This window comes from Pezoporus flaviventris, unplaced genomic scaffold (genome assembly GCF_033815535.1).
Source record: "Pezoporus flaviventris isolate CSIRO_AGI_PZ_B2104156 unplaced genomic scaffold, CSIRO_AGI_Pfla_v1 ptg000097l, whole genome shotgun sequence".
Classification (NCBI taxonomy): domain Eukaryota; kingdom Metazoa; phylum Chordata; class Aves; order Psittaciformes; family Psittacidae; genus Pezoporus; species Pezoporus flaviventris.
In genome coordinates this window covers 3,000,037-3,024,972 of record NW_026892645.1, presented here as the reverse complement: position 1 = coordinate 3,024,972, position 24,936 = coordinate 3,000,037, and the positions used below count along the sequence as shown (strand labels likewise).

Genomic DNA, 24,936 nt, shown 5'->3' with positions numbered 1-24,936 from the left:
ATTATGTACGTACTCAAAGACAAAATATCTGCATTCTCCTAAATAAACTAGGTAAAATGTATTTCAAAAAGCTTCTTGAGTCAAAAAGTAGCAAATCATTGTATGTATTTTCCATAGTTGTATAGTTTCATTATATTCTCATTCTAAGTTACTCTTCAGTCTCTTTCATATTTAAAAAATGAACTACACACCTATCATGCAAAATGTAAAGAAGTATGTTCAACTAGTTCAAATTAGATATACAGTAAAAATACACTTCCAAAGAAATATCATTTCCATTTTTGTTCATGTTTTTAACAGAATTCCAGACTAATACATCAAATGTGGAACTGTACAAGTATGTGAAGAAACATTAGGATTGCAGTAGTAAAAAAATGTACAGCATTCAAAACCAACAAGCTCTAAACAACCAAACAATACCACAGGATTGAAACAGTCATGGGGATAACATAGGTCATCGGAGCCAGAGAGTGAATCCTAATGCACCTACATAAAGACCCTACATAGAATATTGTCTCTTATTTATATGCAAAATCCCTGATTTGATTAAACCAGACAATTTCTCTAATTGTCTCTTATAGGTTTTAGATAAGATTAACACCAGAGTATTCCCCTTCATAAACGTCAGTTATTTGAAAAGGCAATATTGAGAATTGATTTGAAAGGTATTTCCATCCGTGAGGATTCAGGTAGTTAAAACACAAGATCACAAATAATAGCACTGCAGTTTTAAAGAACATTTCAGTTGTTATCCGCTACATTTGCCGTAACACTTAGGAATTCAGGATTCATTTCTTTTGGAAACCGTTGACAACTTAATACACAGGTTTTTTAATTATGGGCTGTATCCATTTAACAGTGGACCAACATTGCCTTTTACATCAAGAAAAGATCCAGCTAAGCATGTAAAAAAATATAAAGTCTCCAAGGTAATCGACAGTGAACGAAACATTACATACAGCAGAATCTCAGTGTCCGAGTATCTCTGAAAGGCGCATACGTAGTCTTTTACAGTCCACTAACCAGCACAATTTCCTTATTAGACATTTATCTTATGAGGAAAAATGTCTTGGACAAACCTGTAACAGTTATTAATTCAACCCAAATTATCCTTTTTCATGGTGCATCATTGTGCATAAACTTAATGAACTACGCCAAGTCTATTGGTTTAAGTGACCAGAACATAATCCTTTCCACACATCTTAGTTGGTTAGGATTTTTTGAGGACTATCTTGCTTTTCAGATAACTCACCTGTGGGTTTTTTTTTTAAGATGAAGTGTGAAGGTTAATAAATGGCCTAATTATGCCAGCATTTCTATCCCACAGTGCTCATGCTCTGTGATCTCTCACTGATCTCGATAGGAATTTGGTGTGCACAAGAATGGCAAATTTTCAGCTGAGAAAGCTGAATAAACGTAGAGCTTTTTAAACCAAAACATTGTGACCAACGAGTCTGGTCTACTGAATCATCTTTGATGCACTGAAGAGGGCAAAGAACACGAATCTTGGCACCTATGTTGCTGTTTATTTGCATTAATCTTTTTGCAATTTTGTTCCAATGGGAATGATGGATTAGTTTTAGAGAGCCAGACACATACAAGCAAACGTCTGACTGAAATCCACTGATCATAACAGGTTTGAAAAGGAATAACCATATGCATCTTATGTACCACTCAAAATCTATAAAACTACTGGGCAAACAGCATGGTGTATACTCATTCTTGTACATATTCAAACTTTGCTGAGGTATTTCTTTAATTACAGAAAAGCATCTTTAAAAACAATAGAAAAAAAACTCAAAATATGAGTTATATTCTGCACAGATTTGGGGGGAAGAAGGAGTTCAATTGTATTGAAAGGTCCTTAATCATTAAAGGAATAACCACTTTCATTAGTATCCTTCATGTCATATTTTTCCTTGGTTTTTTATTCTTTCAAAGCATTACAAAAAATGTAAGGCTGTGACTTTATAAAACATAATTTTGCCTCGACTTTGCCCACCAGTGTTGTAAAATAACCTGAAACATTCTGCCTTTTTCCTAGGGAAAATTGTACCCAGTGTCTACCTCATAAGCGGCTGACTGTGGCCACAGAGCTGTTGGGTACCCTCATGCTTGCCTCCCCCATGAAGTGTCTTGCATAAAAGCAAGACTGTTCTCGTAAATGCCAGCTGAAGACAGATTTGTTTCACACAGCAAAATTAAGTATAGATTTTCTGCTTGATTTTTAACATTATCTGGTAAGTTCTACCTGCAACTAACAGTTATTTCTCTAGGCTGAGGATAACTACACTGTTGCACAAGGTGGACTTCTCACCCATATATGGGAACAGGAGGAATGCACACAGCATATTTAGAGTTTATCCTAGGCAGATACTGTGTTTGTAGAGCAGTTTTCTAATCTTTTTAAATACAATCAGCCTATCTTGATTGTGACACTAGTGTTAAATGTAACTGCAGCCATTACAAAGTAGTTTCCATAAGTGGTTTTATTACTGGTTAGATTTTACAAATTCTGGTATTCGAACAGACTTCGACCTTAAAATTCTAAAACAACAAAGCAACCAATGAAAGGCTTAGGACTATTCAAAGTAACAAACTCTTAACATTTTTGCCCTGGTCATAAATATACAGAGAGAAAAAGAGAGAAGTGGACATGGAACCCAAAGAATGTAGATAAAACAGTATATAAGGCACATGGCAGTCTTTGAAAATACAGAAGCTTTAGCCAACTTAAATTAATTGCTGTTTCCCTTGCTCAGTCCACAAAACTGTACAGTTACACAAATGTTGTGTTGCAATAGATCTTCCAAGTTATTCTTCAGTCCATACTCCGCAATACCAGAACACTACATTTCCTTCTGTTTTTTTTTAGGAGAGATCCTAATTGTGGTTAGTCAGTTGCTCAAAGCCTCTATTAAAATACACTTGGAATTTCAGCTAAGAATAATTTCTTTTTTAAAGAAATTATTAAGAAAGAGTCATCAGAAAAGATTCGTAAGAGTCGTCTGTGAAGGACTTCGAGATTCATGAACCTCAAGACTTCCGGGCACTGATGTCAAGACAGATGTCACAGTAGGCATAGTAGGATTAGTCAAGTCCGTTAAAGTAGTGGGAGTGCTGGATGGACTCATGGAGGCATTGGATATTTCTGAGGCAGGACCTGATGGGGTCCCTGCTTGGAGTGTTGAGTCTGAAGTCTTATCCACCCCTGTGTTTTCTTGACGTAAGAGGTTCCGTCTGAATTTGGCTCGAGCATTTTGAAACCAAACCTGAAATAGTTTAATATAACAGGGTAGCATTTAAAGAGCTGCAGCGTTTAAAAAAGCAAAAGCATATTCACAAATTCACCAGTGCTGGAATTGGAGAAGATGTTTTCACTGGTAACATGTTAGAAAAATAGCCCCAGTCATGAGAAATATCCTCTGCCTGCCTGCAAAGCATTCCTCTTTGTCTCTCCTACAATCCTGTATAAATGGTCTGCCTGGGACAGGAGCGGATTGAGGATGGAGGAGGGGAGTTTTTCTGTGCTTAGAAATTTGGCAGCCTGCACAAATCCTTAATTTCCCTCAATCCCAGAAGTATTTGTCTGGATTGGGCAGATATCGAGCATCAGATGGATATAAAAGAATGAGTTTCGGCACCCTCGTATCTCAAGTCCATCTCCCATCGTAGCAGCAGGCGACACAGACCACAGCACCCTGCCTTTCTGTGGGCCCCGAGCACTCTCCCAGGAACCTTCTCATCCCTCAGTGTCTGCAATGGTCTCACTTCTCTAAAAGGACTGTCCCTCTTTCCTACTCTTCTCTTACTCTTCTTTCTCAAATGCTTCAGCTCCATTCACCTAAGCCAGTCCCCCTTTTCAAATGTTTTCAGTGCTGGAATGATGTCATGAAAAGAAGCTTCAATGGTATTAAAGACCCACGTTGCATTAAAAATCGTCATTTCAGTAGAAATCATATCCACATACAAATTTTTTCCAACATTGCTAGTTCTTCCATTATTTGATTATTATCTAAGAGTGAAGGCCAAAAGCTACGACTTCACCTTTCTCAGTTAAATTTCAGTGTTTAGGTCCAAGATAAAAGCCTTCCACTCTCTGCAGGATTTCTTTAATGATAAAATATCTTTCTGACCTATTTGAAAACAGATAAAATAAAATGGATTTGTGAACTGGCATGAAACCGACATAAAGCAGATCCTTGTGTTCAACCTGATACATGTTGCTACCAGGCAATTTTACTGCTACAAACTAGCTGAAATTTCACTGTTCTTATTTATCAGAAGGCCTCTGTCAATCTTACATTCTTTACAATGGACTCAGTCTTGATGCTACTGTCCTCACTTTGACCTGCCAGAAGGAATAGGACCGAGTCTTTGCATTCCAGATGCAATGAGCCTCATCATCTCTTTATCTGTCAGAGAAAAGAACTGAATGAGTGAAGGGGTCTGCTTCATTGTACGGTATCTCCATCAGATTTCTCTCCTGAGGTCTGTAGAGGGAAACTGAGTGTGTGGAACTCTCAAGACCACACTGACCTGTGCAGAAAGTCTGACTGCGAAACAGCACGGCCCTGCCATGGGATCCGCTTTAAGTCACTGACAGAGGAGTGATATGTAAGTACGAGCAGTCCTGTGAGGTGTTCTCCTTGTGCTCTCTGCGTGCCAGCCATGGGTGGAACTGATGAAGTGGTCTGATCTGGCTTTCCTCTGACTGATTTTCTTCTCATCTGCGGATGCTCCAGCCCCAAATTGCCCCCAGTGAGTACTCCTACTTATTCTCTGGAAAGCTTTCTCCTCCAACCAAGGGTCTTTCATATGCACAGCGTCTCCTTTACACTCTATCCAGGGAATGCCGTAAGGAAATAATCCTCAGGCACAAATTCTAGCAATGGCCATGGGAGCTGCATCCATCGGCCATGCATAAATGACATCCCTACAGGTCCTCTTCTCTGAAAGCTTGGTAATTTAAAACAGTATGTTGGCATTCCCTTAGTTAAAACACTTGGTTTAAAGACTACTTATCAGTTTCATATATGACAAGAAAACAAGAATCTCCTAAACTAACATGGATAAAAATAGATTTGTGATTTTAAAACACAGTCCACAGTAAATGGGTAAACCCATTAAAGGCCAGTGATGTGTTTTACGTTAGGCAAAGCCCAATGTGGTATTTTTGCCCGACACCTTCACAACCAGCATCCTCTCCCGTGACTGTTCATTCAGAGCCTTCCACACAGGAAGGGAAGCATGCAAGGGTTCTGAGCAAGGCAGGGAGCCTCGGTGCAGTAGGTGCAGGTGAAGCAAATCTGCTCTGCTTGTTCAAGCCACAAAGTCTCAAGCACCAAGTAGTTAGGAATAGTGGAAAAAAACCCCGCAGTTTGGACATTTGTGGGATATTTTTACCTCTCATTAAGAGATCATTTATATTTGGCCCACAAAGTAATTTGCGTTTGATGTTTCTAATATACCTGCCAGTGATTGTAAAAACAGTAATACATACGGAGGTGAAATGGAAGTTTAAAGCCTGCCACTGTTGATCTGTATGTGTACCACAGTTACATAGTAATCAGAACAGGCAAAACCACTAGTCCAGTTGCATATACACATACTTATGCATAATTTCACACTTCTGCTCATTAAAAATACACATTTCTATAAGCAATAGTCTCAAATACGAGCAACATTTCCATCCCTGTTCCCCAATTTTCTTATTTGAAGTGTGTAAAACTGTAGAAGGCACCATAAGTATTTTACATTGTTCCTAAACATCCAACTCTTCCTTAACCTTAAAAGGGTGATAGATCAAATAGTATTTTTTCTGTTTGTGATTTGAAACATGTAGTATGTAAGGAAAAGTGGGCAAGACTATTAGTGTTTATGCATTCCCCTTTATCTTCCATTAAATATGAAAATCCATGCTCAGATGCCCTTGCCTATGACCATTCATGCTGCTTTCAGGAGCTGCACATATAACATGGTTCTCTCTTTAATAGTGGCGATTCATGTAGACACAGAAAATACTACAGTCTTGTAAGTCTTATTCAAAAATAGAGATTATATGACTACTTTCACTTCCTTCCTTGCTCTTTAAAATTGCCCAATAATAACCACGGAATTATTACTGAAAAGGCATCTAAATATTTAACTGAACTTCTGGGAATACTTTGCCTTATGATAGGGCTAACACAATTATCGCAATAGTGATCTTTGTTACACATGTATGATATGAAAGACTTTACATTGAAGAATAGTGAAGGAATTAAAACTACTGTTGTCTGAGTTATGGGAATGTGAGCCTGCTGCTCTGCTGCCCCATGTTGTTACCCAGAGCTGTGCACAGCAGCATGCAGGAACTGGCAAGTGAGGGCTGCCCATGCGTAACGGCGGTAGCGCCGTGTGCTCCCGCTCAGGCCCTGCACCTGTAACGGTATTCCAGTAAAGCAAAGAAAGAACAATCCAAACATACATAACTGAAAGAATTGTTCCAGAAGGACTTATCTCACATCAATTACACAATCAGGAATCGGGTCTTCAGTACTGAGGAATAAACAAAATCATTGGGAAGTATTTAGTGGTTTGCTGTCCAAATGTATCATCATAAGGCTGAGCTATTTCAAATCAAAGGGGAAAATATAGACCAAAACTCCTGCTGGAAAATAAAAGCAGCTGCAAGGCCCACCACTGCTGCTACCACATTCTGGCTGGCGGGGCTGGATGCTTGTAGCTGGGCAACTCAGCGGCGAGGGGGAATAACATCTACCATAGTTAAAATACTACACTATCTTTTCAGTGATCTGTGTAACTGTCTCCATCAAGTAAAACAGGAATAAAATAACATCTCCATATGACAGGGAAGGACTGGAAATAAACACACAAAGTATTGTACGAGGATTTGGCTACTGCACTGAATGGGATCATCTAATCACCTTAGGTAACTTTAGATTCTTGTTTGTAACACTCCCATTGTTGCAACTGTTACGTATTAGTTGTATGAATAGCTTGTGCTAGAACAAGTATTCACACAGCTACCTGGAGCCATTTATGTTACTGAATTTTACTAACTAGCAAGTAGAGAAACAAAAAATAACAGATGTTGCACCACAAAGCAAACTATGTTCACTCTTTGCACACACATTCTGACTACTCTGACGTAATTAGTAAACATCCATTCAAAGGGGAAGGATGGGATGTTTTAGGAATAGGAGCTTGGTGCAGTGTGCTAGCCCAAAGCAAATCTTCAGCATAAGGTAGTGCAGGGTACCCATGTGTGACTGTGGAGATCTTTATGCCTGTGGGCTACTGGAAACTGAATTAGCCAAGTCCAAACACATGCAGTAATCTTTGTGGGGTTTTCATAGCAACTGTACTGGGGAGCAATTCAAGAAAGAATAGGCAGTGTACATGATACCCACTGAAAAATAATGCTTTGTGTTCCTAAACTGCTTTTGCCATGGATAATCGCATCCCAGACTCCTGGGAGAGAAGAGGTACATTCCTATAGCCAGCAAACCAGAGCTTCTCAGGGCTACCTACTTCCAACTTCCCTTTCTGAACAAAAGGAAATATCAGTTCCCAAAAGAGGAACATTTGTGCCAGTTAGTTATCTCACAATTACCTGGTCACTTTAGTTATGAATGATAGCTTACAATAATGGGCTGGTGTTCCCCAGTTGCAGTACAGGAGGCATATGAATTAAATTGCAAATATAAAGCTAAATTGGAATGAAAATAAATAAAAGTAGGGGTTAAAACTTTAAATAGTCTTACTGTGATTCTATTGTGGCTACTTACAGAAAGTGGCCTGCATTACAAAGCCACTGAAGGAAATATAATTTATGAAGCAGTATGTTACATTTCTATGCCATTCCACTTCTGGGCATGTGTAGCTAATGACTATAATACAAAGCAAAGACAGAAGTCAGGTCTTCCAGATCTGATATCACAGATCATTAAGAATATGGCTAAATTCTCTGCTCATCTACAGACAAAGTACCCCCATTACATGTTATGTGGGACTGCCTATACAGTAAGGGCACTACAGCTGTCTCTAAATCCCTAGGAACTCTACTACTTGTGTTTAGGAAGTACACTGATTTCAGAACAAGAGAGTTTGTTTCTCCTTATCTGCTGCCTTGCATTTTCTATCAAAATATATTCTATGAAATATGCAAAGACCACAATCCTCCATCAGCTGAACTGGGATCTGAACATACAGAAAATACAGCAGCTTACAAATGTGCCTAATAACAACACGGGGAATGTGGAAGATGCCATACTACTGCCACGTGTGCACGTACGTCTGGGAGTCCATGCGCCTTCGGTGTATAAGACAGACTAATGCTAATGATGCCTGTTTAGATCAATAGTGTCAGTGAATTACCTTGTGTTCAATAAGTGATACAGACAGAATGCCAACGTTTCTGGCTCTAAAGAATTAACAAGTGACGCTGTCTCAGTAACCAACCCCAGGAAGAGTTTTCCCCAGCAAAGAGCAACCCTGAAACTCATATAGATGAACTTCAGTGTTTGAAAATTTGCCTCTCACAGATTAGAGATAAACCACTTGGGCACAAAGGTTCTAAAATAAAAAAAAAAAAAAGCTTGTTTTTTCATGGCCCAAATTAATTTTCAAACAAAAACTCCAAGAGTACAGAGAGTGCTCCTAACAGACAGAAAAACTTCAGTGACACTAGACAAAGTATCACTCTGAGCCATTGTCTTGAATTGCCTCCAGCAGCTGGGTACAACCCTCACCGCCAGCTATTAACCTTCCATCACTCTTCAGCTAAAGGAGCTAAAGGAGTGTTTAACTGTGAAAGTAAAAGTGAAACACAAAAATGATACAAAAAGTTTTGTAAGGGTCTGCCACCAAAAAAAGAGGAACCATTAAGCACCTTAAAACTGCATAATGTGGTATGTTTCATATGGAAACAGAAGCAGTGAAGAAACTGAAAGAGGAACTGAAGCGTAATGGAGGTGTGGAGTCCAATTTTGCAGAGAAGTAAATACATTCTGGAAAGGAAGGAAGAAATAGAGACAGTAACTTAGGAAAAAGGTGGAAGGAAAGAGCCAATAGGTGAAAAGAGAAGAGAGATGGAAGTCAAAGTTGGTGTGGAATGAGGAGAGAGAGCACAAAGATGATCAAGAGAAAGAGACTTTCTAGACACTGATCTCATTTCTTAAGGCACTATGTGAGATTTCTCAGATAATTCAGGTGTGAGTACACCGTAATGGACAGAACAGGTATTACTGAAGGGTCTAAACTCTGAGGGTAAAATAAAGAAGTGTCAAAATAAGCATAGACAAATGCACTAAATTACTTCACCCGTGTGTGTGGATAAAGGAGAGCTGCTGTAAGAGCCACTGTTTCAAGTGTTTGGATGTGCCCTGGCTGTATTGGAGGAATCTGCCACCACTGCAAAGCAGCCTCACAAAAACACCCCAAAAAATCCAGCTATGGAGGATGTAGCCAAGAGGAGTGGTGATGTATGGATTTTCATTAGTAGTTTTTACTGGGAAACCTACAAATCTTTTACTCCTTTTTCTATTGGGTATTAACACTGTAAGGTTCGGAATCTCTCCAGGGAAATCAGTTTTTCCCAATATATTTTGTCTATTGCCCTCCACTTGCCTGTGGATTTATGGGAGCTGCCCATGATGCTTTCCCAGGAGCCTGTCTCTGTGCCTACCTGTCTCTATGAAGCTCACACACTATTTTTCTGCAACTAAGACCTGTTTAAAAATGTCAGCAATAGATCCCAGCATGCCACAGTTCCTGTACGCTCAGATTTGTCTCTAGATGTAATTAGCTGGATAAGTTCCCATTAAAACTGACTTCTTGAATCAGAACTATAAATGAAAATGGAGCTGAATCAACTAATATTCTCACCTTTGCTTCCAGTAATAGTTCAAATGGAATGCATATCCGTGAAGCAAAAGAAATCCAGCTCTCAGAGAAAAAGTACTTTTAAAACGCAGTATCCTTTCATTCTAAGTTACTAAACTGTGAGTTAGTTGTTAAACTATGAGTTAATCTTTAAGAAAACAAATTTATATTCACTTCAATTATGAAAGAAAATATATCCTCCTTGTCCTGATCAAATGAACTCAAACTGCTGACTAAATTCTTATGAAGGTAAACGTTCACAGTAAGTTCTAAATTAAGAGCTCTCTGTATTTACAGTGAACACACTAATTAAAATAATTCACTTTTTCTTACAGCAGACTGGAAGCTAAACATGCACCAGAATTAACTACAGGAGAACAATCTGAGTAGCAAACCTTCCCAACTGCCATTAAAAATTAGACCCCAAGTGAACTGCTTGGGTTCTGAAAAGAAATCACTTTTCTCATACTTTCTAGGATTTACCTGAAGCTTCACAGAAGATATGAACAATTAAGAAAAGCTTGGAAATCAGCAAATCCCATGGCAGTTTAAATATAAAATTGATCTCTTATTTATTTTTCAAGACAAAAGACTGCTTTTCTTACCTGAAGAACTCTTTTGGTCAGGCCGGTTTTCTGAGCTAGCTGTTTCAAGTCCTTGGCATCAGGATTGTGGTTAATAGCAAAGTATGACTTCATTGTCCGCAACTGGTGGTGTTTGAATGATGTCCTCATCCGCTTTGTTTTTTGATTGCTGGGGTATTGCTGGTCTCTATCCAGGTGGTCACCATCGTTTTCATTGCAGCTTAAAGCTTAAGGTAACAAGAGGAAAAAGCAGTAAATACATTGTTTTGTGGCCAACACTGTTTGCAGTCTATCTGAGTGCAGCACTTAAAATAACACACCATGGCATGTATTGTGCTGGTACAAATCCTGCTTGTCTTCCCCTCCATTTCATAGAATCACAGAATCATTTATGTTGGAAAACACCTTCAAGAACATAGAGTCCAACCATTAACCCAGCACTGCCAAGGGCACCACTAAACCGTGACCCTGTGCACCACATGTCTGTATCTTATAAATGCCTCCAGGGATGGTGACTCCACCGCTTCCCTGGTCACTGTTCCAGTGCTTGACAGCCCTTTTGGGGAAGAAATTTTTCCTAATACCCAGTCTAAAGCTCCCCTAATGCAAGTATCACTTATTACTTGGGAGAAGAGACATCCCTCACCTCACTCCATCCTCCTTTCAGGTAGCTTCCGAGAAGCCTCATTTCTCCAGGCTAAACCCCCCAGACCTTCAGCTGTCTGTGTTCCAAACCCTTCACCAGCTCTGTTGTCCTTCTCTGGACATGCTCCAGCACCTCAATGCCTGTCTTGTAGTGAGGGGCCCAAAACCAAACACAGTATTCAAGGTGTGGCCTCCTCAGTGCCAAGTACAGGCAGATGGACACTGCCCTGGTCACCCTACTGCTGATACAAGCTAGGAAGCTGTTGGCCTTCTTGGCAACCTGCGCATATTTCTGGCTCGTATCTCTGCATCTTCTACATTTCCCTTACAATAACCAACCTGAAAGGACCCTGGCGTGCCTCTTTATGGCTTTTAAAATTCAGGTCCATTTCCTTTCTTCTACCCTGCATCTCCACACAGCCTTTCCTCCACTTTCTGCTTGTAGGACAGTAGCTGTCCTCAACCCCATAAAGTGTTCAGTGTACTTTATCATTATAAATTGTATTGAAGTTACAAAGCAAGCTGTACAATACAGTCCACTTAAATCTCAATGGAACAGACCAGTTAAAATTATAATTATTTCCTCCATCAAACTAAACCCTGTAGAGTACAAGAGAGACCATTAAATGAAACACTAGAAAAGAAATAAAGTTTGTGGGTACCAGACAGCAAATTATGACTATAATTTGACTAGCTAAAGGAATAAAGCTGCTAATACAATGTATCACTGCCAAATGAAAAAGATCTTTTTCCTTATTTATGTGTTTGGATTTCCTTTTTAAAATATAACTATTTGCAAATAGTAGTTTGAATGATCAATTCTGTTACAGCCTTTGAAATCATTGAATGACTCCGACAGATACATGTGCAAAAATCAACCGTCAAGCCTGTAAAGAAGGTCTATGAGCAAGAAACACTACAATAATTATCAAGTAGTGTTAAGTGTTGAGTGCCAAGTAAAATAATCTCATAGACCAAAAGTAGTTTATTTTTGCATAGAGTAAACCATAGAAAATCTCTTAAAACAACAGGAAGGACCAAGCTAAAATCCACTAAAAAAAAAAATCAGGGATATAACTGAAAATTAGCTCTGACAAACTGACATCAATTTGCTTTTCCTGTCTAACATCAATGTAGTTTTAATTGTGAATTATTGGTGAATTCCTTAAACAGAAAAACAGATTTCAGTTGTACTGGTTCCTTACAACTAAGTACATCTCATCGTCATGTCTTTATAGTCTCCCTTTAAATTCATGCTTTCCATCAAAGGTTTTCAGCCCTATTGGAAACATGCACACGTTCTGAAAGGCATGCATTAAAAACAGTTTTAAAAATAAATACATAAAAGACATGTACTCATCAGTAAAAATGCACACAGATTCCATAAACAGCAGGTCTGCAGCATGTCCAGGAGCTGCTTTGCAAACTTCAGCTTTTCAAACCCTTCTAGAAACATGCAGCACAGCATAGAGCAAAAATCCAACTCTAAGACCAAAGCCATGTTTGTTTCATAGAGCAAGAAAGTGTCAGAAAGCTCAAACTTTTCTGTGTGTTTCTGTACTCCTATAATTTAAAAAACAGCTTAACCCCCCCTGTGCTGTGCATAGAAATGTGTGTATGTGCGTGTGTGCATGCATCTGTGTACACTTGTATAAATCCTTTCCAGACCTAAGCAGCTCGTGCCAGATTCTAGCAGTAAGAAGTATTTCTGCTTGTTTTCCTGCGGCGTGGAAAGACTGGAAGCACCTGAATTTAAAAGGTGTAAGATGCTTAAAAGGAGATAGTAAAAATGTGGCATTAATGGAGCTGGGTGGAATGCAGCAAAACCTTTCCTGGTTTAAGAACTAGTTGCCAAACTGGGGTCATGGCATGTAGTCCAGTCTCCTTCACAGCTCCAATTCCTGATGGAAAGAATACTGGGATGAATAACTGAAACTATATTGCTCATAGCAAATTCTATTATGGAAATGTAAAACCGAGCAGTGCTTGGTTTTAAAATGTACTCACGCAATCTCAGGTATTAGTAATGGAAAAGACCTCTGTGTATTATCTGAAATACTTTCAAACCCTCCCAGAAATAACAAGACAGAGATTTAGGAGGAAATGCATCAAAATATCTGTCTGAAGGATGGAGATCTGTTCATGTTAACATGCAACAAAACAAGACCTAAGGCTGCAAGTAGTGGGATTTTAACCAGTTCTATAAAGAATGAGATACATCCAGGATCCAAGGAAATAAAAGTGATTTAAACCCTCCCAAAATGGAATGAGGGCATCAGCTTTCCATCAAGCCTTGATAGAACAACAAACAAGTTACTCCTTGAATTTCTCATAATTTTACCTCCTCATCTGCCAAATAAAAAGAGTAATAAACCAATAGTAAATAGGCACCATTTTAGACTGGAAAATAGTGTCTTTTCTATGCAGGAAGTTATAGAACAGATTTTGAAAGCACACAAGGGTGCTGCTGCTTGTTGTCTTGTGCAAGTGGTTTACCCCCAGGCATCACCTGGTATGACATAAATATCCCATGTCAGTGCCAATTCCCCTCCTGTAATTTGGTTCTCGTGCCTGGCACCACCTCCAAAAGTCGATTCTATCCGTGCTAATACTATATGTGTCTCCAACAGAGTCGGAAATGCCTATGAGCATTGCAGGCCCAGAGATACAGAACAGGCCAAGGCTGTATGCATGGGGAGGTTTTAAGAGCTGAGGAGTTTCTGCAAAAGTCATCCTGGTGGAAGACTAACACTGCACACACCCCTCATGCAACCCTCTGTTTTTCAGGCACTTCTTTCCTGCGCCTCTGTGGTGTCCCTGCGTATCTCCCAAAGGAACTGTTGCGCTATCCGTACGTAAGGTTTCCATTCAACTGCAGTATCTAAGGGCTCCTGCTGGGGGTTCAGAAACACAATTGATAAAATTCCAGTTGAATAGAGGAATCTTACATTAACTAATGTTTCATTCCTATTTCATGACAAAACAAATTCTGAAGGGCTAAGTCTCTTTTTTGACCCTAAAACATTTCCCAAGGCCCTTGTGCCCTTCCCCGGCCCCACGTGCAGGTCATTGCTCTCCTCGTCTCACCAGCCACCAGCTCTTCCATCCTCCTCCACCAGCATCACGACACAAATGGCCACTCAGCCACAAGATGGTGATGTCCAGGGAGAACATCACTGGAAACTGAGATTAAAACATTGTATTTTGACACCGGTGACCAAAATAGCCTCTGCAGAATACCACATAATACTGCCTCTAAAAACAGTGACAAGAGTGTAAAGCAGGATGTGCTGTTATCCTTGTGACAAACACTGTTTGAAGAAGAAAACTTGGGAGCACTGTTTCAAGCTCATCCCCACATGTTGGGATTTGTGGCGAAGCATGTGCTTAGGAGTTAGTAGGTCACTAAGTAAATGGCACATAGAGAAGATGGGAAAGAGGAATTTCCTCTGGGGGAACTTTTGTTCTTAGTAGTTTGTGTTTGACATGTTACATTACCAAAACCAAAAAAGCAAACTAATCCTGATTCTAGAAGAATGATGAAATGAGACATTTGGTGCATGCATCAGCTCTCCATATTCAGTGGCTGAGGAACATACACCCCTTTCCTTCTGTAATAAGAGACAAGGGGGTGTTTTAACCTCCTGCTGCCTGGAGAGGGAACTTGCGATTAACCAGACCGTGCAGGGGTGCAGCCTGAGTTGTTGTCTGCAGGAGATTTAAAGGACTTCGTGGTACCCGCATCCCTGAAGGGGACAAAAGTAAGACAGAGCCCTCTGAATGGTACCTGAGACAAGAAAAGAGAGAGTCTTTCTCCCTGGTAGAAGGAGAAGACACTTGGAGAAAGCAGATGCCCAAACTCCTTCCCACAACTGAGATCAAAAGGGGTGAAGCTGTGTCGCTTGGAGCAGACAGGGAGATATCCTCGCTGCTCCTGGGGCAGCACTGAAAAGAGGGTGCCTCTGCCAAGCCTTGGGAGTGACAGACACGGAAAGCGCTGCCTCAACCTTGAAATTTCGAGAGTGTTTCTAGGAAAAGGAAGATAAAGCCTGTCCTAAGGAGTGCCTGTCTCCCAGGCTGAGCATCACAAGGCCACGAGAGAGCAGAGCTGGGACTAGAAACCCTCTTTCCCTCCGGCCTTCCCCATACGTCTCGCACAAAGGCGCTGCGTGTCCCGCCGCCTCCCGGAGCTGCTGCAGGCCCGCCCCGGTGCCTCCAGGGACAGAGAGCTGCCCGGGCCGGGGACAAAGGGGCCGGAGCGGGGCCGCGCCGAGCACCGGCGGCGCGGGGGGAGCCGGCCGCGAAGGGCTTTTCCCCTCAATTAAGCCAACTGAATGGCGCTGAATAGCCGGTGCGAGTGCGCGGTAATTCCCTGAGCTCCACGATTAACCCGGGCAGCCCCAGCCGGGCCGGGGGAAGGGGCTGGCTGCAGGGCCGGGGCGGGCTCCTCCCGAGGGACCCCAACTCCACGGCAGCCTCCCCGGGGAGCGGGGTTAGGGTCCCGTTCACCCCTCGCGGAGCTGGCACTGTCCCGGCCCTGACCCCAGCCCCCGGGGAGGGGCCGGATGCACCGCGCCGCGGAGCGGGCAGAGAGAACTCTCATTTCTCGCAGGAAACCGCTGCAAACACCCCTTATTAAGCTGCAACTCCCGTTACTCGCTCTCTATCTGCAGTCACAGGAAAGCTTATTCTAAGCTTTTAGTCCCAGGGGAAAGAAGGAGAGAAAGAGAGAGTCCCTCTCCCAGACTTTCCAGGCTTTTCCCAGTTTTTGTCAGGATAAAATCAGCCCCACACTCTCGTGAAAGCCCGTTTGGAGGCCAGCTCCGGAGGATCCTGTGGGGCGAACCGAGCCAGCGGCCCCCGGGGAGGCAAACCCAGGCCGGAGCCGCGGCCACCCGCTCACTGGAACGCTCCGAGCCTTCCCGCTAGCAACGGAAGGAAATCGTTGTTATTATCGTCCCTGTTTGCACGGATTATGGGTACTTCATCAGCCCATCGTGCCCCAAATTTGTGTCACTTCGGAGGATATTTTAGTGTCTTCATGTTAAAGACAGACTAGATACAAATGAATAAAAAGCAGCCACTGGGGGAGGTTCGGGGTCTAACCACAAAGGGAGTATTCACAATTCTTTACAGGTGCTTCTGTGTTCAGCAAGCTTTCAGCCATTGATTTACTGACCTAAAAAAAGAAAATACCCCATCAAACTCCATTCCAACAAGTGAAAGAAGAAATTATGATCACAGGAACACGCTAAAAAAAAAAAAAAAAGACAGAAGAAAGAAAGAAAAAGAAGTCTTTTTGAAGTTTCTGCATCCTTCTAAGCTATTTTCCACTTGTCAGGCTCTATCCACATCTAAAAGCCATCATCCCCGTGCAAACGGGGTCTCGTTTAAGTAGGAGGGGGGTGGGGGGAAGAAAAAAGTGCGTCCCATCCGTGTTGCAGATGAATACTTGCTGCAGTTCACCAAATAATTCCAGCCTCTGCCGAAGTTTACGGTTCCCCTTTTCCCACCACCTCTGGGTGTAGGTTTATTTACACATAAACTATTCTACAGGAATTAACCAGCAACAGATCCCCTCAGAGGACAATATTGCGCCTTTCTGGGAAAGGAATTACAAGTTTCATTAAAAAGAAAAACTGTCCCACTTGAGAACGGTTTCCCTCTAAAAGGCACAAAATCGAAAGCTTTGCAATAATTTATTAGTTTGTGAATTTCTGCATCTACAAGCAACCCGGTCGCATTTCCAAGATCAATGGCACTTCTTATCTTTTAAAACAGTCGATTATTGGTTTAGTAAATAGTTAAGTAGATAAATAGTTTAAGCTCAGAAGCCAAAGGTTCCTCAAGGAAGGTCTCGCAAACTCCAGCTCTAAACACAAATGAAAAGACCAAAAATCGGAGGGCAAATATTTTGGAAACGAATTTGAAAGGACGTGGTTAAAAGCGGTTTGTGTGGGACCCAAGGAACGGGAAAGGCTTTCCCGGGTTCTGCTCCCAGCCAGGACAGAGCCGAGATTCGATTTACAGGTCCTTTGAATCTGAACATCTGCCTTGCACAGGGAGACAGTGGAAGGACAATTAAAATTTAATCCCTCCAAAAAGGAGACGCTTCTAGACGGGCAAGATGCGTGTTTTGTGTGCGTTTTAAAACTCAACTGTTACTCGCAAGAACACCACGTACACCTTTCATCAACCTTCACCACTGGGACCACTACTGATTTTTGCACCACTTCCAAATTACTCAGCAATTAGCTAAACCAATAGTAGCCGGCAGTTTTGTTCCCGAGGTGCGTTTCCCTGTTCGAGTTGCGCCCTTTCTCCCTGCCATTTTCAGGGCAAACCGCTCGATTTCGGCGCAATCGCTTCCGGTCCTCGGGCTCTGAACCCCGCATCCCACCCCACCCCGGCTCTGGAGCCCCGGGCGATCACCAGTACAACCCTCCCGGAGTCCCCCTGTGCTCCTCTGGACAAGTGCGGCCGGAGAAGCGGCCATCGGGGCGGCTCAAAACCCGCAGCAAACTTGGCCTTCCCCTAACGCCTTCTCAGAGGGAATTGAAATAAATGCTAAAGGCAAATCCGCGCCCTACGGGACACGTCTGAACTTCAGAGATTTAAAACAAAAAACGCGCTGGGGACGACGGAGAAGCGCAGCCGGTACCGGAGCAACACAACGGAGGCAGCAAACGAGTTCTGCTGGGCGGGCGGGCGAGCGAGCGTGGCCACCGGGGAGTCGGGGTCCGACCTGACGCATACAACTCACACCTCCTCCCCCCCCGCCGCCTGGAGATCTTGTCGCAAAATCAAGATTTACGAACTTTTTTTGTCCAAAACCGTCTCCGGGCTGCACACGACGAGCGGCGCTGGCCACAGGCGGCCACAACCGTTCTGGTGGGCAGCTACGGATCAAAAGCAGCGAAAGGATGGGGGGAGTGGGTACGGGGTTTGGAAGGGAGACTGGTCGGATTGCTTTGCCTGCAAAATTACAGTGCTGCGGGGGACGGGGCGGGGGGGGGAGGTTAAACGAGGAAACACAGTGAAAAGTTTGCAGCCCGACGCACAGAGCCCGAGACAGGGCTGTGGCCTTGTTTGCTCCTGTTCTTCTGAGTGCTTGTCCCAGTGGAAGGGTTGTGGGGCTGGGGAGGGGGTGCTGCAGGTGTCCCCACTCTGCCTCGAGTCACATCTGAAGAGCAAACTCCAGACGAACTTGGCATCGTGTGAGCAGCCCCCAGGCTGCTGGAGACACCTGCTGCCGGCCCCCTCATCCAGCACCCCCCCGTCACAGGGAAACAGCCACTTTCTTACTCCCCCCTCCTTTTTCCTCCCAAAACTGAGGTACAGGAGCTCAGGACAAGGGCAGAGTAATTCACCCATCAGCAGCCTTTGAGTGTAGCCACTAAAGAAAATTCACAGCTCTCTGAAGTGCTAACTTACAATCTCTGGTTTCCAGATTTTATTTCAGGCTACACTCCCCCTTCTCCCCCTCCTTAACCAGATGACCTTGCTTCAAAACATTTTATTTCCAGCTGAAGTGAAAAATGCTAACATATTAGCTTCTGTAATTGCAGTTTGACAGCACTTGATCTCAATAATTATGCTGCAGCTAAACTATTATTAACGGTTTAAGCTAAAATAAACGGAAATCCCCCTTTGGAAGTGAACAGAAACAAACCATTGGAATTGTTCAGGAGGAAGACTGGGGTCTCGTACCTGCGTTGTAGGCTGCCAGGTCCGCTCCAGGCCCTGGGCTCTTCCTTTTCCTGGGTCTCCCCTTCTGGACAGTCCCCACGCCGTTGTAGTAAGGCAGTCCCAAAGTGTTGGCAGAGCCCGCTCCCAGTGCCGGGCCCTTCCCAGCGGCTACATCCGAGTGGTTGAAGTGCACCTGGTACTCCCCCTGGATGAGAGTCTCGAAATGGAGGCGGCAGTACACCAGATTGTCCTTCATCCCAAAGTGGTCGCCGGTGGTCAGCATCTTGTTGCAAGTGGTGCAAGTGAAGCAATTTAAGTGATATACCAAATCCCTGGCCCTCATGACCATCTCGGAGGCAGAAATCCCCAGGTGACACCTCGCACATCTCTGCACCGAAAACCTCCTGCAAAACAGAACGGCCAGAGGAGACGGTGAGAGGCGCACCCCTCCCTCCCCCCCTTGTGAGGTCCGCCCGGAGGGCGGCAGAGGGAGAGGGGCTGTGGGGCCTGGGGCAGCGGCACAAAGCCGGGCCGTTTGTGGAGCGGCTTCGCTCCCCGGGCAGTGCCCGGCGGCCGGGCGGGCACCACGGCCAGGACCCCCGGGGGACTCCGTCCCATTTCCTGCCTCGCACCGCAGCTCCTGCCCCTCCCGCTCCCAGCGGAAAAACGCCCAGACCGCCGCCCGCAAATTCCCCCGGGGCCAGGAGCGGCCCCGCGCACAGCCGGGCCCCAGCGGGCGCCACCGCCACCGGGAGAGGAACCGGCTCCTAGGCCGTGCCCGGCCCCACAGAGGGACAAGGGCGGGGAGAACGATCCCTTCCAGGGTGAAGGGCTGCGCTCCGGCCTCGGCCGTCCCCTTCTCTCCGCGGTCCGGGAAAGCTGGGCCGCGGAATCCGGCTCGAAGCCCCCAGGGCCCACCTGCAGGCGTGGGGAGCTGAGGCCGGGCCGTGCCCCCTCCCGAACACGAGGCCCAACCCCACGGTGAGTTTCCCTCTCCAGTGGGAGGTTTTAGGAGCTCACAGCCTACCCCGTAGGGACGGGGAACCCCCCGCGGTCCCTTTAGGATGGGGTCTGCCCAGCGTGGGGGCCCTGAGCAGATCCCTGACATCCGTCATCCTCCCTCTCCCCGTGGCAGCTGAGGGCAGGCTGTACCTGTAGTAATCCTCCTTGCAGTAAATGCTGCCGTCCTTGCTGAAGCAGGTGAGCTCGGACTCCAGGTTGAGTTTGCATTCACAGCACTTCAGGCAGCGCATGTGCCACTGTTTATCCACAGCCAGGAGGTAATAACGGTCGGAGATTTTCCCCCCGCAGCCGGCGCACAGGGCAGCCCTGTCACTGCTGATGGAAGGCATGGTCTGTTGGGGGAAAACAATTACAGACCGTTAGCAAGAGGGACAAACTCCGGTGTGCTGCTGGGCAGCCCCCCCCTCCCCCCTTTCCCGGCCGGGGCCGGGCTTCATTCCCCGCAGGGGCTGGCAGGGGAGAGGGGCTCCGCGTCCGGAGCTGGGCCCGGGACCCCCACCTTCCCGGGGGCGGGACAAGGGGACCCCCGGGGGGCTAGAGAGGGCGTCCGGATCCGGCCACGCATCTCTTCCCTTTATTTTTTCTTGGTGGATTTTCCAGTCCCAGAACAAGGAAAGATGCTGTTCAACAACAGGCGCAACAATCACCGAACAGGGCAAATCACGGATAGTTAGTTTTCAAATTTATTGTTACGGCTCTATTGAGAGTGTCTGCGCTGTTACTGCTCTGTGCGTGCGTGTCTGCGGAGCGTGTCCGTGTGTGGTGCAAACTCCGAGTGAATGACGACTAGGCGCGGGGCCGGCTCCAAACGACCGGTGCCCGATCTGTGCCCCGGGGATCGGTGAGCACAGCCGTGGAGGAGACGAGCGGCACTGACCCGGGTGCAGAACGGTGGAGCGGGAAAACGAAATAGAGGGAAAGGTGTAGGAAAGAAAGCAAGGGGGGGGGGGGGGGGGGGGGGATAAAAATCAACAGAGCACTTTAGATTATGCCGGGATAAACTTGGAAGCAATAAAACTAAATGTAACCCCTATATAATTTAATAGTTTAGTGTCAAATCGCAATCCAACCGAAACCTTGCAAAAAAACAAATACATACATATTCTCTGTCGACTTCTAAAAAAAAAAAGTATCTGGTGCCAGTTAAGGACGCTGATTTCGTTTAGCGGGCACCTCAGGGCAGAGCTGGGGCTCAGAGCAGAGCTCTCTGCTGCCCACCGCGTCCCAAATGCCCCTTCCCGCCCCGCACCATCCGGGCTTGGCCTCGTGCAAGGGGACCTGAGCCATTCCTGCACAGCTGCGACAAACATGCGTTTGTTTTGATGCAGGCCAGGGGCAGAAGTTGCTTGTTTACTTCTACCTCCTCCCGAGCCCGAACGGGCAGAGCTAACGGGGCAGAGCCGAAGGGACCCGAAGGTGGTTTGCCTGCCGGCGCTGGAGCGGTATCAGCCTCCGGCCCCGCGGGAACCCCGCATCCCATCGCTGCCAGGGCTGCGGGTATAGAGAACCGCGGCTCTCCCCACCACAGCTTCTCTCCCGAAGGCACTGACCGAGGTCTGCTTGGGGATCCGTTTAGAACCAAAGCAGTTTCCACTTTAAACAAAATACAGTTTTCTGCTTTGCTTTTCCGGTAACAAAAAAATATTCTGAGATCCAGAAATGGTATTTAAGGAGCCAGTATTCCATCCCTCTATTTGTTACATACACATGTGTATGCATACACATTATATATAGATATATAAGGGTATATATTCCAGGAAAAATAATTATTGCTTAATTGTATGGAGAAATATTAACTTTCCCACAGAAAACCAAAACCGTTTAGATTAGAAATCATGTTCCACCCCTACAGCATAAAGGCTGATTTCCAGCCACTATTTCGGGTTTAAATATTCTGTCACCATTAAGTAAATTTCTACGTAGCATTAAGAGAAATAACACATACTGATGAAGTTCTAAAACCCGAGGACAGATAATCTTTCTTGCATGTGCCCGTATCAGCTCAGAGGACACCATTTAACCAAAGTAAGGGATTATTTCACTTCAGAATTATAATTTCTTAATTACAAAAAAATGTTGCCTCAGTTAACAAACTCCAGAAATCTCTTCCACTTTGCCAGCTTAACGCTGGTTAGAAGGATGCATCTTTTGCTTATCTAAATCTATTAATACACAAGCACTAAGCATCAGCAGGCACAACATAAAAAGTGGTAAAGTTATAACGATTTGCATATATCCGCCTCCCTGAACCATATCTTCCAGTTCTGCTCGCCAGGGCTGCAAACCCACCGTGCATATATATTAAAATTATTTTTTTAAATCGTAATTTAAAGGCACTCCAGCTTATTTTATATAGATATAAAGGCTATAAAGACTCCCTCAGCGTAGACATCCTACCTGAAAAATAACACGGAATTGGATTCTTTGGTGTTTGTGTTTCCATTCTGCAGACAAAAAAATCACTGTGCCAAAGCGTTATCTGTATAAAAGCATTCTTTGCCTCTTCCCCAAAACTTTGGAAGGCCGGACAGGCTGGGGGAAGGGAAGGAGTTCTTGGACGCTACCAAAAGGCTGGTCCCACTTTCTGTTTTCTCGCAAGAGCAATACCGTTCCTTTCACCCGAGCGTTACTATTACTATGCATATTATTAATAATTAACAGTTTCATGCCTTTCCCCACGGTTTTATGTAATCTTTTGGGGTACCTTTTTGCTTAATTTTCTTCTGGTTTAGCATTTTGCATAGGTTTCCCCCCGATCTGTTATTTCGAGACAGAAGCTGTATCTCTGAGGGGTTATTATGTTTAGGGGTGGAAGGGCTTCCCTTCCCCTCGCTTCCTACCGTTTCGGTCTCTCCCCTGTCTATAGCCGAGCTGATGGCCGGTGCTTCGCTCTTGGTTCTCCGATCCATCTCGTCGATGACCCCGTGCATTTCCGAGCCGGACAGACTGTGGAAAAGCATCGCTGAGGAAGCAGAGGAGGAGGCCCCGAGTTGCTGCTGCTGCTGACAGTTGTCGGGGTCCCTGCAGGAGCCCAGAACTTGCATTAACCGAAGCCCTCCCCCATGCATCTAGCACGGTCGCCCCGTCTCTCCTCAAGACACCGGGCTTTCCACCCCGGCGCAAGTCTCCGGAGCGCAGGGCAGGCACGAATCCGAGGTTTCAAGGGGATGGGGCGCAGAAAAGGCGGGCAGAGGGGATGAGGGAGAGGGGATAACTGGTGGTGTAAGCTTCGGGGCTCGGGTCTAGTCTGTTGCGCGGCCCCGGCACATCCCTCTAGGAGGCTTCTTCAGTGCAGGGCTCATGGCCCCAGGTGCAGTCCCAGGCTTTATGCTGTGGCCCAGCTGGCAGCAAGCTGGGAAGGTTTACGGTTGGGAGGGATTAATAAATAATAGAAATATAAAAAAAATAAACCATCTTCGGTGAGAAATAAATAATAATAATAATTGAAAGAATAAAAAGAACAACGACAAGCCCCCTACATCGTACTGTGCGAAATTTCGGGGTGGAAAGCGAGGGAGAGGGAAGCTGCAGCAGGCGGAGAGCGGGCTGGTGCTGCAGGGAGGATGGGGCGGATGCCCACCGTACGCACTCACAGTCCAGAGGGCTGGCAGCGGCGGCAGCTCGGGGGCAAAGTTTGCTCCTTCCCCCGCTCCTCCCCCAGCCCGCGGGAGCTCATTGGGAAAAGAAAGAGCCAAGGGGGAAGGAGGAAGAGTTGGACGGGCACCAGGTGGGACGGGCGCTCGGCGGCCCCTCTCCCCGTGACGCGGCGAGGCCCGCGGGGCCCGGGGCGGCTGCCGGCGGGGCGGGGCGTGGCGGGAGCGCAGCGGCGGAGCCGGAGCCACCGCCCGCCGCGGTGCCTGCGAGCGGCGCGTCTGCAGCCCGGGCGCCGCGCGAGGCTCCGCGCCTTTTCTACAGCCCCTCTGACATCATGTCCTGCCCCGCCGCCATTGGCTGCCACCGCGCCCGGGCTCGCCGGCATGTGCTCGCGGCCGGGAGGCGCGGGGCCCGCTCAGCCCCTGCCTCCCGACCCCGGGCGTCCGGGGTCCAGCAGCGCTGTCGCATCCTGCGCCCCGCCGTGCCCCGGGCTGAAGGCTGGACCGGCGCCCACAGCGGCTCCGCGGAGTGGTTTGCGTTTGCCGCTGGTGACAGCCCGCGACGAGTCTCGCCGTGGAGCAGCAAAGAGGCGACCGGGGGGAAGCCGCCAGCGCGGGAGAAGTAACGGGTCAAAAGTGCGTTTACGCTCCGAGATCACGGTATCCCCGATAGTCGTTACTAGTTGAACGCACACAACGACGCTCGTTACGAAAAACATTCACCGTTACAGCATAAGAGTTTATGTCATTCAAGTTCGTGGAGCCTTCCCCGACTGAGGCTGCCCGCTGCCTGTGCTTCCACGCAGGCTGTAGGAAAGCCAGGCCAGGAAGGTCTCTGAACTTGAGGAGAAGCTTCAGGAAGTCTCCAGAGAAGACAAAGAGTACACAGGGAAACGGTTTGTGGTGTCTAAATATTTACTCAGAAGGCGGGTAGTAAGGAAGCACTAATTAGTATTAAAGATGTCAAATATCACACTTCTAATGATGTTAGCAAAGGTAGCACAACGGAAGGTAAATGTGAATGCACATCTGAGACCATGAGACTCGCTACTTAATCCATGACTGCAGATCATTGCATCACAAACCGCAAGGTTTATTTCTAACACAGATTTGCCACTTACAGGTGCAGTGCAGTTAAGACAATCTTTGCTACAATTGGAATTACTCTGTTCATATTTGAACTTGGCTGGTTTCACATATTCCGTTCTTGCAATAACCTGGGCTTTTTGTCATTGTTCTGTTCTGTCGGGATGGCTGTGGGTGGCTGAATGTATTTGCATGTCACAAAGGAGAACAAGGTGTCTCCTGCAAAAATGCCCATGAAATAGCCACAAGAGCCCTCAGGACCCATACAGGATGCGAATTGGTTTGGCATTTGTTGGCACTACCCAAAAACTGGCTTAAAGTCAGACCTTGGAAACAATGGAAGTTCACGTTTCATCCAGACTAGAACTCTGCAATAGAGTTAGTGGAGCTGCAGAGGATTTATCTTGATAAAACGATCTTTCCCTTCC

The 24,936-nt window shown here is 45.5% G+C and overlaps 1 protein-coding gene across 1 annotated transcript; it reads right to left on the bottom strand.

Moving 5' to 3' along the window:
- Window positions 1-88: 88 nt before the first annotated feature.
- On the bottom strand, window positions 89-23,593 carry LHX2 (LIM homeobox 2). Its single transcript, XM_061476563.1, has 5 exons — window positions 22,670-23,593; window positions 19,959-20,161; window positions 18,828-19,210; window positions 10,494-10,699; window positions 89-3,272 (listed from the first exon to the last, which is right to left on the bottom strand). The coding sequence occupies exons 1-5, from the start codon at window positions 22,895-22,897 to the stop codon at window positions 2,985-2,987; spliced, it is 1,308 nt and encodes a 435-aa protein (XP_061332547.1). The 5' UTR covers window positions 22,898-23,593; the 3' UTR covers window positions 89-2,984.
- Between the last annotated feature and the right edge of the window lie 1,343 nt (window positions 23,594-24,936).